The sequence below is a fragment of the Solanum dulcamara genome, chromosome 5, assembly GCF_947179165.1.
Source record: "Solanum dulcamara chromosome 5, daSolDulc1.2, whole genome shotgun sequence".
NCBI lineage: Eukaryota > Viridiplantae > Streptophyta > Magnoliopsida > Solanales > Solanaceae > Solanum > Solanum dulcamara.
Window position 1 is genome coordinate 21,171,818 of NC_077241.1, and position 12,775 is coordinate 21,184,592.

The following is a 12,775-nucleotide window of genomic DNA, read 5'->3' on the forward strand; positions in this document are numbered from 1 at the left end:
ACGAGCCTCAGGAACGACTCATTTTCGAGTTGACGGGTCGTAAAATTGACCCGTTCTCAAACTTCAGAGACTTGATTTATAACTCCTTTAGATAACTCGTCATCCCTTTGACAACCTGTAGGAGTTGGTTCGTAGGTTCAAAATCCGAGATTTAATGAGGGGTAATTGTATCTTTTTCAAAGTTTGGTTCATGAACCTAGACACTTTTAGGGCCAAGTTCAAAGTCTATAAATATTCAATTCTTCGAATTCCCCTCCTATTCAATTCATTCTCCCAAAAATTTGACTAAGTCAAGAACAAAGTCTCTCAAGGTTTCTCTCCAAATTCAAGCTAGGGTTTTCAGATTTCTTCAAGGTTCTTCTTCAATTCTTAGTGAATTCAAGCAAGATATGTGGAGATTGATTCATGGGTCCTTTCCATCCATGAAGTCCCAAAGTTTCTCAAAGTTTTCATTCAATTTATAATTGATTATGAACCCTAGTTTTGATGATTTGCATTGGGATGATTTAATTCCGTTTTTAGATGTTATCAATGATCATTATATGCATGTTTTCATATGAATTGCATGATTTTAAGTTGAGTTATAGATGCCCCTACATAAAGCTATTTCCAAGCTATGATTATGAGTTAAAGATGAGTCTATGAGTTGATCATGAGTTAAATGATTTACAATGAAAGTTGAGATTATGATTTTAAGGTTGAAGTATGATGATCATCAAAGTTAAGATCAAAGATGTTATTATAGTGTGATAAGTCCAATTCTCACACAAGTATGTTTCAAGATGGTGATAAGGACAATTCTCACCGAAGTTATGGACTCCTATGAATCACTTAGTTAAGATGAGCTATTCCTAATATGTTTTAAAGATGGATTGATAGGCAGTTACTATCTTTCCCTATTATGTTATGATCATGTTTTTATAACTTTTCGTTGGAATATTGACTAAGCACCGAGAGGGCTTGTAGGTGGGGTTCGGTCCAGTAACGTAATTCGTTACTCAAGGGAATCCTAGTAGCAACCTAAAGTCCCAAACTACGATGTCCACGTTGGTTGCCTTTATGGCCTAGCTAGTGGATCCACATAGCCAGTTGAATAGTTACTTTTGGAGTATGCCCTGGCAAGGTAACCTCCATTATTTCGATGCAGGAGTCATCGGCGTGTCTCAACACAGGAGTCATTAGATTCTATGTAATAGCTCGTATAGTCTTAGTTACCGGTTAATGATCTTATCCCACACAAGTTGGAGTTGAGTTATGAGATATCAAGTTATGAGTTATGATAAAGTTTTATGATATGCATTGACCAAGAGTTTCTTATGTTTTAAATTACTTTTAAGCTTTACTCATATTCATTATAATTGGTCATGCATCTTATGTCATATTAATTACGTTCTTTTACTTGTTCATGCATACCTCACATACTTTGTACATTCAAACGTACTAACGCATATTTTTGCCTACATTGTCTCATAATGTAGGGGCGGACGACACTCGCGATCATCCTATTCGTGGCTAGTGATTGCCCTAGATTTCTCAAAAAGTTGGTGAGTCCTCATTCTATCGAGGACATGACGTTTAGTCACGTTACTGTTGTTTTGACTTTCTTCTATTGTTAGGGTGAGCTAGGAGCTTGTCCTAAGCACCCGTCAAGGGTTAAACTAGAGGCATGTTTAGACGATAATGTGATGTAGTCCATGCGAACATTGATTGGTTGATTTTATCCCTTAGTCTCATACCCTTTGAGATTATTACTTTCGCTTTTCTTTATCGTATTCTTTACCTTATGTATGCAATGTATGCTAAGATGGCTTATGGTTGGGGTCCCTCGCATTCCGATCGTCGTGTCGCGGCTTGGTCCTAGTATGGATCATGATAAAAAATTTAATTTTAGGAATATATAAGTTTTGTTAATATAAACCTAAGCTATTGGTAGTAGAAAATGGACAAAGCTCAAACCTGATAAGTTTCTAAATACTTAAGGGGTCATTTGGTGTGAAGAATAACATTAAATAGTTCCAGGATTAAATTATAGTATCATTTAATTTGTTGTTTGGTTGGTAAGTCCAGGATAACTATCCTTCCTCTTGGGTGGTATAGTAATTTCAGGATAACTAATCTCGATATAAAATAGAGAAAATGACAAAAATATTCTTTTAAACCTTTTTTATACATTACTTTTCACATTCATGTATATTCACATTATTTTTAATATCATGTCTAATAACATTTACAATCTTCACTACTACTTATTTTTATGATAATTCTTTATATTTTTTTAATTAAAAAATTAGACTATATAAATATAATTTTTATTTATTAATTTATTTGACTATTTTTTATGTTTATTTATGTTTTGATTTCTCTACTACTAAATTACATATTTTTAATTATATATTTTTTTGGTCACTTGAAAGCTTGTATTTTATATATCAACTAAAACGAAAACTTTAGTATTTTAGAATTTAAGAGTGTTATGTGCTTAAATAAAGTGATATTAATAATAAATCATCTTTTACTGTAACAAAATTAAGATGAAAATTCTATTTTTAAGCTAAATAAGATGAATGTTTATTTTTAAATACATATGGTACCATCATGGGAATGAGAATGCACACATAAAAATATTTAACCTAAAATAAGATGAAAATTTAATTCTTAAGAATGAACAATTAGAGCTTGCAAAGAGAATATAAAAAACTAAATAAAGTAAAAGATATTTTTGTAAACAAACAATTTGTTCTTAAAATTTATGCAATGTATAATATTTTGAATACAACAAATCAAATAATCAATAAAAAATAATTTCAGTATAACTTATCTCATCATAACTAATCCTAACATAAATTATTCCATCATAACTAATTTTATCGTAACCTGTATTCAAATCAAATCAAACGGCCTCTAAAAGATTAAAATCAATAAGTATATAATTTAGAAAAAATCAGTAAATATACAATTAAAAGATTTGAATTTTTGAATAGCTAAATATATCCATAAATACATAGTTAAGGACCATGACCTCCTCCTAGACTATTTATGACATTTTGTGTTATCGTTCCCATTTCCCATCGATCAGTTCTTCCCTCTCTTCTAGCTTTCCTGTAAACCCAAAGTCTCTAAACCCTGTATTCCTCTTCTTCCTTTGCTGTAAGGCCACTACTCCTTCTATCTGCGTTTCTATTTCTTGCTTTTTTATTTGATCTTTGTAATCACATTTCCTGTTCCATAAATCTTGATTTTGATATATTGTTTACTGACCACTCAGTCAGCCACGTACATAAATTTATTTGCTTATGTTTCACACTTTTGGCTTTTAATCTTACATGAATTTTATATCATGGTAGTTCTATTTGATGGATTACACAATTTTCTTGGTTATTGGTTTGAGCCCTTCTACTGTATGATTCCATCTGACCCCATGTCAGACACTACTGGGCATTTAGCAGACTGACCTTAGAAAACTGTAGAAAGTGGAATGATCTCTTATTAAACAGAAGAAAATGACTTTTTTTTCAGATCTCATCTCTTGTAAAAAGGACTTGAAACTAAACAAATTTGTAAAGGGATACAAAACCAAATATCCCCATCGCTCCAAGGTTCTTTTTGGTTAATTCAATTTTGAATCTTTCTAGAGCTTAACACAAGTGTAGTTCTTTAGTCATCATAGTTTTAATTCTCAACTGAATTGGCCCGGGATTAAGCTGATTAATGATTGCCATTTTTTCACTCGGTATGTTGTTGTTGTTGTAATGATTAGCATTTTGTTCCTTTAAATCCTAGATGGCTTCCACAATGTTCTCTCTAGCTTCTGTCACTCCTTCACCTTCAATTTCCTTGCAAGATGATCTCAAGGTAATATGTCATTACTTGCTTGATCATTTTTCATTTATACCATTTGGAAGTTTCCCTATCTTAGACTGAGGAGGATTCATGTTGTTGTTTGTGTTTGAGCAGCCAAAGCTGAAGCTAGGGACTTCTAACCAAAGGGCCTTCCCCGGGAAGGATTTCATGAAGGCAAAGGTAGGAACTTTGTGTTGTTTGTGCACATTCACTGAGAGGTGAAAGCTTTACTGATGTACTGCAACTCCCAGAAGGTTCCATCCTTTAGAGTATAGAAGAGAAGAGTTCAATTGAGAAAAATGGTAGGGGTAGGATGATTTGCATACAAATGAACAGTCATCTCCAGCTTGGTGTATGATACATGATGATCCCGTATCATGCTTCGTAAATCAACTCCAGAATTTATTATTGTTTCAACACTACTAATTGCAAGATCTGGGTGGATCAATATGTAACAACATTTTGGATTGTAGCATTCAATTCAACAGGGTTCCATAAAATCTCTGTTTCTGTTTTTTCTTATCATTGAGACAACGGGCTGTTTGATGCTCAAAGGTTGTAATTGGTCCTCCCACTCACCTTGACAATCACTTAGAAAAAGGCACTAGCGAAACACAAAGAAAAAGAGCTCAGGCAGATTGCTTATTTTTATTGCAACAATATCCAAACCCAAGGGGAGGGAGGAGCATGATCCAAAGATGATACCTTAATATAATTTTATAACTTTGTGAATTGGGATGCCTTATCTTAAAATCATGATGTTTTTCTCTTTCTGGTTTCCAGTCAAATGGTCGGACTACTATGACTGTTGCTGTTAACGTCTCTCGATTTGAGGGAATAACAATGGCTCCCCCTGACCCCATTCTTGGAGTCTCTGAAGCATTCAAGGCTGATACAAATGAACTGAAGCTTAACCTTGGAGTTGGAGCTTACCGCACGGAGGATCTTCAACCATATGTCCTCAATGTTGTTAAGAAAGTAAGTTCTTTATCTCTTGTTTAAGCTCTATTAGTTTGTAAATTATGAACGACTTGCCTCTTCTTTATCTCTTTATCTCTTGTGTGTTCATCTTTAGTGATTGTAACAACTTTCTATAGCTTTCCATCTGAATCATGAGGAAATTACTTTTCTGTAGGCGGAGAACCTTATGCTGGAGAGAGGAGAAAACAAAGAGGTACTTGATATACTAAATTCAGCTTTTGGCCTTTACTAGTTTTATGTGGTGAAATTTCTTACTTACTTGCATCCATGGACACATAGTATCTTCCAATAGAAGGTTTGGCTGCATTCAACAAAGTCACAGCAGAGTTATTGTTTGGAAAAGATAACCCAGTGCTTCAGCAACAAAGGGTAAATTTTTTGTTTTTTTACTCATAGTGAAAGAGTAGGCTCCTGGAACGTGTAAATTCAGTTTCCTTGGATTTTGTTGTGCATGACAATGTTCGTTTCTTGTTCAGATGGCTACGATTCAAGGTCTATCAGGAACTGGGTCATTGCGTATTGCTGCAGCACTGATAGAGCGTTACTTTCCTGGCTCTAAGGTTTTGATATCATCTCCAACATGGGGTGCGTATATACTGCTCTTGGATTAATTAGGGTGAATTTCATTATACTGAATTTTGCGGTTGTGTTTGGCAGGAAATCATAAAAACATTTTCAATGATGCCAGAGTGCCTTGGTCTGAATATCGATATTATGATCCCAAAACAGTTGGCCTTGACTTTACTGGGATGATAGAAGATATAAAGGTTATTATTGTCATCTATGTGGTTGAAATGTAAAGCTGTAGCGAGCACTGTCTTTTTCCTTCTCTACAAGTCCATTGACTTCTGGTGCCTTTGTATGTGGGACATGCTCTGACTTTCAGTAGTTGAAGGAGAGATGCATTATTAATTCTAGAATAGCATAGTATCTCCCAGATGCTTTTTCTGTTTCATGGTGCTCTTCTTTCCTATATGTTTGTATTGGTTCAGATCACTGCTAATAGCTTACATGTAGTCGAAAAAACATGGAAGATTTGCACCGTTGGCAATGAAGTGTTTGTTGCTTTTCTTCTCTTTCTATTTCTTGGTAGGAATGACTTGGTTCTTTCAATGTGAGCAGTCGTATTTCTGATAAGGAAAATCAGGATGGATAGAATTAGGAATGAAGATATCCGAGACAAGGTGGGAGTGGCATCGGTGGAGGACAAGATGCGGGAAGCGAGACTGAGATGGTTTGGGCATGTGAAGAGGAGAGACACAGATGCTCCAGTGCGGAGGTGCGAGAGGTTGGCTATGGACGGTTTCAGGAGGGGCAAAGGGAGGCTGAAGAAGTATTGGGAAGAGGTGATTAGACATGATATGGCACAGTTGCAGCTCACCGAGGACATGACCTTAGATAGGAGGCTATGGAGGACTCAGACTAAGATAGTGGGCTAGGTGGCCTATCTTTTCTCCATAGTAGTCGTAGTCGCGCTCATTTGTTTATTAACATATGATTTTTGCATGGGATTACTGCTTATATTAGTTGGCCCAGTTTACTTTGGATATCCTATTATATCTATAGTAGTTAATGCTCCTTTATCCCCGATCTTTCCTACCCTGACTTTATCGCTCTCATTATTCATATTTTTATATTGTTTGCTATATGCCTGGCTCTACTGATCTATGTCTTGTTTTTCTTGTTTCTCCTCCCTTGTTCTTCTCTCTTAAGCCGAGGGTCTTTCGGAAATAGCCGCCCTACCTTTTAAGGTGGGGGTTAGGTCTGCGTACACTCTACCCTCCCCAGACCCCACATGGTGGGACTATACTGGGTTTGTTGTTGGTGGTGGTGGTGCTCACACTCTACTGAGAGAAAGTTTGGTATGTTTTGGGATGTGAAATGTCACCCGTTATCTTATGCTATGGGTGAAGAAAAAAAAGCAACAAGCCAAACCCAGTTGTTTTTTAGCAAGCAACCTCTCCACTCCCCTGTGGGTAAACCTGTGAGGGTAATGCTCTTACCATCCTTTTAAGAGACTATGACAGCTGACTCAACACTCATGATGGGGCAGATTGGTCATTGTTTAGCTTACTCTTGTCTATTCCCCCCCCACCACCACCACCACCACTAGTGGCGGACCCAGGAATTTTATGAAGGGGGTTCAAAAAAAATTAAACACGCTAATCAGAAAAAAAATGTGCTTATTCGGATTCGAACCCGCGAGCTGAGACAAGCTAAGGCAAAATATTGAACCCCATTTGCCACTGAGCTAGTCCTTTGGCTTATGCTCAGGGGGTTCAATGTTAAATATATACACATAAATTAAAAAATTTATCTTATATATTCAGTATAATTTTTTAACGAAGGGGGTTCGGATGAACCCCCTAAACTTGCCTTGGGTCCGCCCCTGACCACCACCACCACCACCAGATTGAGATTCAACTTTTGAGTCTTTCAACATTTAACCAACTTAACCCTTTGAATATGTTTTATGAATTTGAATAACTTTGAGGATATAAATTTTTTGCGAGCATGGAATATGCGGAAAGGTGGTTGTACTCTCTCCTTTTAGGTCTAAGAGTTCCTATGTTGGCATGCATATGAAATTTTGTTTTTCTGCATTGTCTCACAAGTCAAATAGGATTATCCAGTACTAGATGTCCTTCCTATGTCTGATACATGTGTATGTGCAGTCTTGTTGGCCTTGCTCTTCTCCCCACATTAAAAAACAGAGTTTGACGGAAGAGCTTGTATTCTCTTCCAGTTTTTGTGTAAGTCATTGATTAAGTGTAATGGGCGTTACTTGTTTATAGGCTGCCCCAGAAGGATCATTTATCTTGCTTCACGGCTGTGCACACAACCCAACTGGTATTGATCCCACACCTGAGCAATGGGAAAAGATTGCTGATGTAATTCAGGAGAAGAACCACATTCCATTTTTTGATGTTGCCTACCAGGTAATCTGTGGTGAACCCAATAATTTTCAACTGGTGAAGGTGTAGAATTTCAAGTTTCTCAAAAGTCTTGAAGTCTCTCTCTCTCTCTCTCCCTGGGAGGGAGGGCGAGAGAAAAGAATGAAAGAAATAGGGGATTGTTTCAAAATAGTGAAAGATCTTTCTTGTTTCATTTCTTCTTTAGATGTAAGGAGAGTGAACCTTTGCTATAATGATAGATGGAAAATTTTATGAATGAAGTTGGTTAAGCCGCTTTATACATTTTTTTTTGAAAGTCTTGGTGTTTATCAATAAAATTTTCTGATTTTTGAAAAAATGAATCTCTACAGTGAAGTTATTAGAACAAGATCATGTGAAAGTCATTGTTATTCAGATATTTGCACTGGAAAGCTGTATTCTATACAATCTAGATGGCTCATCTAATCTGCACTGCAGGGATTTGCAAGTGGCAGCCTTGACGAAGATGCCTCATCTGTGAGATTGTTTGCTGCACGTGGTATGGAGCTTTTGGTTGCTCAATCATATAGTAAAAATCTAGGTCTCTATGGAGAAAGGATTGGGGCTATTAATGTTCTTTGCTCATCTGCTGAGGCAGCGACAAGGTAAAGTGGCCAACATTAAAAGCTATATAGTTCTCCTCTATAGTGGGAAAATGATGTTGCACTCAAGATTTTGGTTAAATTATAATGGCATTCTTTATGTTCTGCATTTGGAATTCTTTCCGGGTGAACTATAGATTACAGCAAGATGAGAAAGGTTTAATCCCTTTTTCTTTTGTTGCTTTTGACAATGATTATTGTGCCTAGTACTGCTAACTTGAAATCCTTTCCAAAGTATCTCCTCTGGCTATAATTATGTATGCAAAACTGGTTTGTTGTTTTCCTCCTAACGCTGACTTTATTTTTGAAAAACCAAACCCATCTTTCCCTCTTGATAATCATAGAACAACAATGAAAGCTGTTCAGTGGGTTAAGATGACAGTGGTTTGGGCTTGGGACTTCCATGTTGGAGGTCTCAAGTTTGAAACTGCTTTCTAGCGAAAGCAAGGGGTATTGCCTTCTGGGTAGACTTGTGCACCAGGCTTGCCTAGTGCGGGTTACCTCTCATGTGTGGTTTGCGAGCTATTCCATAGGAGTGGGGGTTTTGCCCTGTGCTCACCCAAAGGCTAGTGGCTGCGGGTTTCCTTTGTCATAAAAAAAAAATTGTTGCTGAAATGGTGGGTTTAGGTCATACTGTGTCATAGTTGAAAAAGATAGAACTTGTTGTGTCCATGTTTTTTTCTATTTGAGAACAGTGGTTTCTGGGCCAATTCACCTTGACTATTCCACCTGGTGGGTGTATCCTTTACCAATACAAGTACCAGGCAACTTTGCCAACAAAACTGAGGTAGATGAGAAAAAAACACCTAACTTTTTGACTGTACTGACTTGACGAGCTGATAGAGTAAGATTAAGCATTTTCCTTTGAAATCAATGGTTCCATATAAAATGCCAAGTACCAGATGCTGTCCTTTGTTTTGATATCTTTTACTTTGTACATATTCTCTCTCCAATCACCTGAGTGGATTTTATATTTGGTGAACTAATAGAATTATTTGCTTATCTACTAATGCATGCAGCTCTACTAACTCGCAGGGTGAAAAGCCAGCTAAAAAGGCTTGCTCGACCAATGTACTCCAATCCTCCCATTCACGGTGCTAAAATTGTTGCCAATGTCGTTGGAACTCCAGAGCTCTTCAGCGAATGGAACGAAGAGATGGAAATGATGGCAGGAAGGATAAAGAGTGTGAGACAGAAGCTATATGATAGCCTTTCTGCCAAGGATAAGAGTGGAAAGGACTGGTCATTCATTCTGAAGCAGATTGGAATGTTTTCCTTCACAGGTCTCAACAAAGCTCAGGTAATGCCCCGTGAACTAAGTTCTTGCTTCATTGCAATATGTGTAAATTCAATTTGATTTGGTTGACAAGTTTGTGGCCTTGGTCATTCATCACATACCAGATTCTTCACTCAGCACTTATTTGCGGAAAGACATTCTTTCCTTACTTTCTTACCGATTTTACAAGTTCAATATGCAAAAGATAGTGCAGTGAGAGAGTCTCCTTCCTTATGACTTAATTATGGAATAGAGTATCAACTGTGCGTATATTTCTTTCCCTGTACCTGCATATCTGGTGCTCATTCTTTTTCTCATTCTTGGCCACGCAGAGCGAGAACATGGCCAATAAATGGCATGTGTATATGACAAAAGATGGGAGGATATCGTTGGCTGGATTGTCGGCTGCTAAATGTGAATATCTTGCTGATGCCATCATTGACTCATACTACAATGTGAGCTAATTCTTGGATTTAAAGTAACAATAGTTTTGATAGTAATATCTGCAGGAATTTCACTGTGTTTTTCATTCTTCCTGTTGAACACGTGATCCTCTTAAATCTTGTAATAATTGTTTCAGCTTGTCTTCGGTTTACAGAATTTATATCTGTATGAAGAAAATTTTAACAATTTCTGAACAGTTGGATTCTAAAATAAAGAGAAAGTGGTTTTCCAGAGCAGTGCTAAAGTAAATATCTTAGTCTAGCTAGTCATCACTTCAACTATGATTTTTATCAGGGTCCTGTTTATTTTTATAAAACATTAAGACGGTTGGATCTGAATATTAAGTTAGCAGTGAGACTAAGACATTTTAAATGCGGCTATAACAAGTACACACCAAAATTTTGTGTCATGAATACAAGAGAGACAAGAATATGAATACAAGTTTGAGAGCAATCCAAATACAACGCTAGGAATACGAAAAGATAAAAATAAGCAAGGATAAATGGAGACCAATATTGCAGATCAGACATGAAGCTCATCCCAAAACATCTGAGAACAACTAAATCAAGTGGGTTTGCATGCTTGATTGATCTAAATCTGCACAAAAGAGTGCAATAAGTGTAGTATAAGTATGAGGATCAACGTGTACTCAACAAGTATCATTGATCACCCTAATAAAATAGTGAAGAGGGTTGTTTTTGAAACACTTATGTTTACACTTTAACAGATGTAACTCTCTACAGATAACTAATCAACAAATAAGTGCTTTAAAAGTTTAGGGATAATTTCAGACGCCCCCTTCAGGTTTTGCTGATCACACTAACCTCTCCTATCCCAATCTCGATATATTCTTGAGATTCTATCTGATGCGGATATGACGGACTGCAATGGGGTTGCCACACTGATGTTTTCCATCTCTACACCCAAAACAGGTGATGGTTCACCCCTTGTCGATGCAACCCTTTATAGACGCACTGTAGGAAAGTTGCAATTCTTATCATTCACACGTCCTGTCATCTCATTTGCAGTAAATAAATTATCCCAGTTCATGCATTCTCTAAGTCTAGAAAATTGGAAGGCGGTAAAAAGGGTTCTACGCTACCTCAAATCAACAACAACATCATGCTTGGAAATTCGTCATCATTCTAATAGGAATTTGGACATGTATGTTGATGCTGACTAGGCAGGCGATCCAAGTAATAAAATCTCAACATCGGGTCATATACTCTTCTTGGAACCAAATTCCATATCTTGGTCCTCCTGGAAGCAACAATCAGTTGCTCGGTCATTTGCAGAAGATGAATACAAATAGGTGGCCAATGCACTCTCTGAGCTTAGATGGGTCCAAAACCTATTGGATGAATTGCGGTACCATATCTCAAAAACGTCAAGTATTTTCTGTGATAACATTGTCGTGTCATATCTTAGCAAGCATCAAGTTTTTCACACTAAGATGAAACACATTGCGGTGGATTTTCGTTATCTTCGCAATAATGTGAACTCCGGCAAAGTAATTGTCAAATATCTTCCTTCCATGAATCAAGTTGCAGAGTCTCTGACCAAGGCGCTGGCCAAACCCGCCTTTCTTTGATGTTTATCCAAGTTAGGTGTTGTTGCACCACAACTAACTTGAGGGAGATGTATTGAAATAAATTCGTGGTTATCAGTTTGTTAGTATTTTAAGTTTAAATTTTTTGAATTTTTTTGAATAAGACAACTAATTTAATCTTGTAGATAAGATTAAGTTGTTAGATTAGTTCCTTAAAGTTGGCTACATTTGCTTGTATTTAAGTAGATGAAATCAATAACTAAAGATTATTCAAATTTGCTTTTAATTTTCAATCTCTTTAAAATGACTAATTTAACACTTTTTTTAAGATTAAAATCCTCTAATTAATTAGTCATTAAGTTTATAAATATCGATCTTCTTTAATTGTAAAAGACCTAGTTCCCTTGCAAAGACAAAAAAGAAAAGCCAAACCCATTAGAAGCCCTTAATGGTAATTTTCCTACCATTATTATTTTATAGAGAAATGTAAAAGCAACAAAAGCTTCGTAGCTTCTCTTCAAACTTGTAAATTTATTTTCATAGTTATTGATTTCATTTTTAGCCTATTATTCAATGTCAAATGTTTTTAGAGGCGCTTAAAAGGTTCTTCCTTTTTTTACAAAAGAAGTGATGGAAATTGATTGAGGAATTACGACAGTTTCCATCCTAAGTCCAGCAAGGACGAAACCACATTTTTTTACAGTAAATTGTGCATTCCTTACCATCAAGAATGATATGTATCGTATTTAAATAAAAAAGGCAGTTCGATGCACTAAAACTTTCGCGAATCAAGAGACATTTCTTATTTTTTTTTCTTTAATTACGTTTCTTTGCTGTTAAAGAATTAGCTAACAAAGATATTCATAAAGTAGTTAATTAATTAAAGGATTTTAATGTTTGAATAGGGTAATTCGTCATATTACAACTTTTCACATTAATAAAAGTAGATTTAAAGGATTGTTACAAGATAATTAAAATAAGGTAGGTAAGTGTAATTAAGCAAAATCTGAGGATGGATTTTTAAAATTATCCAAAAAATTTATTTTGGCTTAAAAACACTTAAAATAAATTGATCCAAACAGGCGCGCTAAGAGTGAAATCACTCCATGAATCAAGTAGAACTTCATAATCAACATATAATGAAAAATAA

At 36.0% G+C, this 12,775-nt stretch overlaps 1 protein-coding gene across 1 annotated transcript; it reads left to right on the forward strand.

Moving 5' to 3' along the window:
• The first annotated feature begins 3,018 nt into the window (after window positions 1–3,018).
• LOC129889088 (aspartate aminotransferase, chloroplastic) lies at window positions 3,019–10,312 on the forward strand. The gene is made up of 12 exons (XM_055964216.1): window positions 3,019–3,147; window positions 3,781–3,852; window positions 3,955–4,020; window positions 4,624–4,818; window positions 4,976–5,014; window positions 5,101–5,190; window positions 5,298–5,406; window positions 5,479–5,588; window positions 7,617–7,760; window positions 8,193–8,359; window positions 9,392–9,656; window positions 9,965–10,312. Exons 2-12 carry the CDS (start codon window positions 3,781–3,783, stop codon window positions 10,094–10,096), a joined length of 1,389 nt encoding a protein of 462 aa, XP_055820191.1. The 5' UTR covers window positions 3,019–3,147; the 3' UTR covers window positions 10,097–10,312.
• Window positions 10,313–12,775: the final 2,463 nt, after the last annotated feature.

What these genes read in the sequence shown, in the direction of transcription:
- LOC129889088 (XM_055964216.1), top strand. Translation starts at nt 3,781, where the DNA reads ATGGCTTCCACAATGTTCTCTCTAGCTTCTGTCACTCCTTCACCTTCA. An exon ending in AGAGAGGAGAAAACAAAGAG is followed by an intron (nt 5,015 to 5,100) that starts GTACTTGATATA and finishes ATGGACACATAG; the next exon opens with TATCTTCCAATAGAAGGTTT. An exon ending in GATATCATCTCCAACATGGG is followed by an intron (nt 5,407 to 5,478) that starts GTGCGTATATAC and finishes TGTGTTTGGCAG; the next exon opens with GAAATCATAAAAACATTTTC.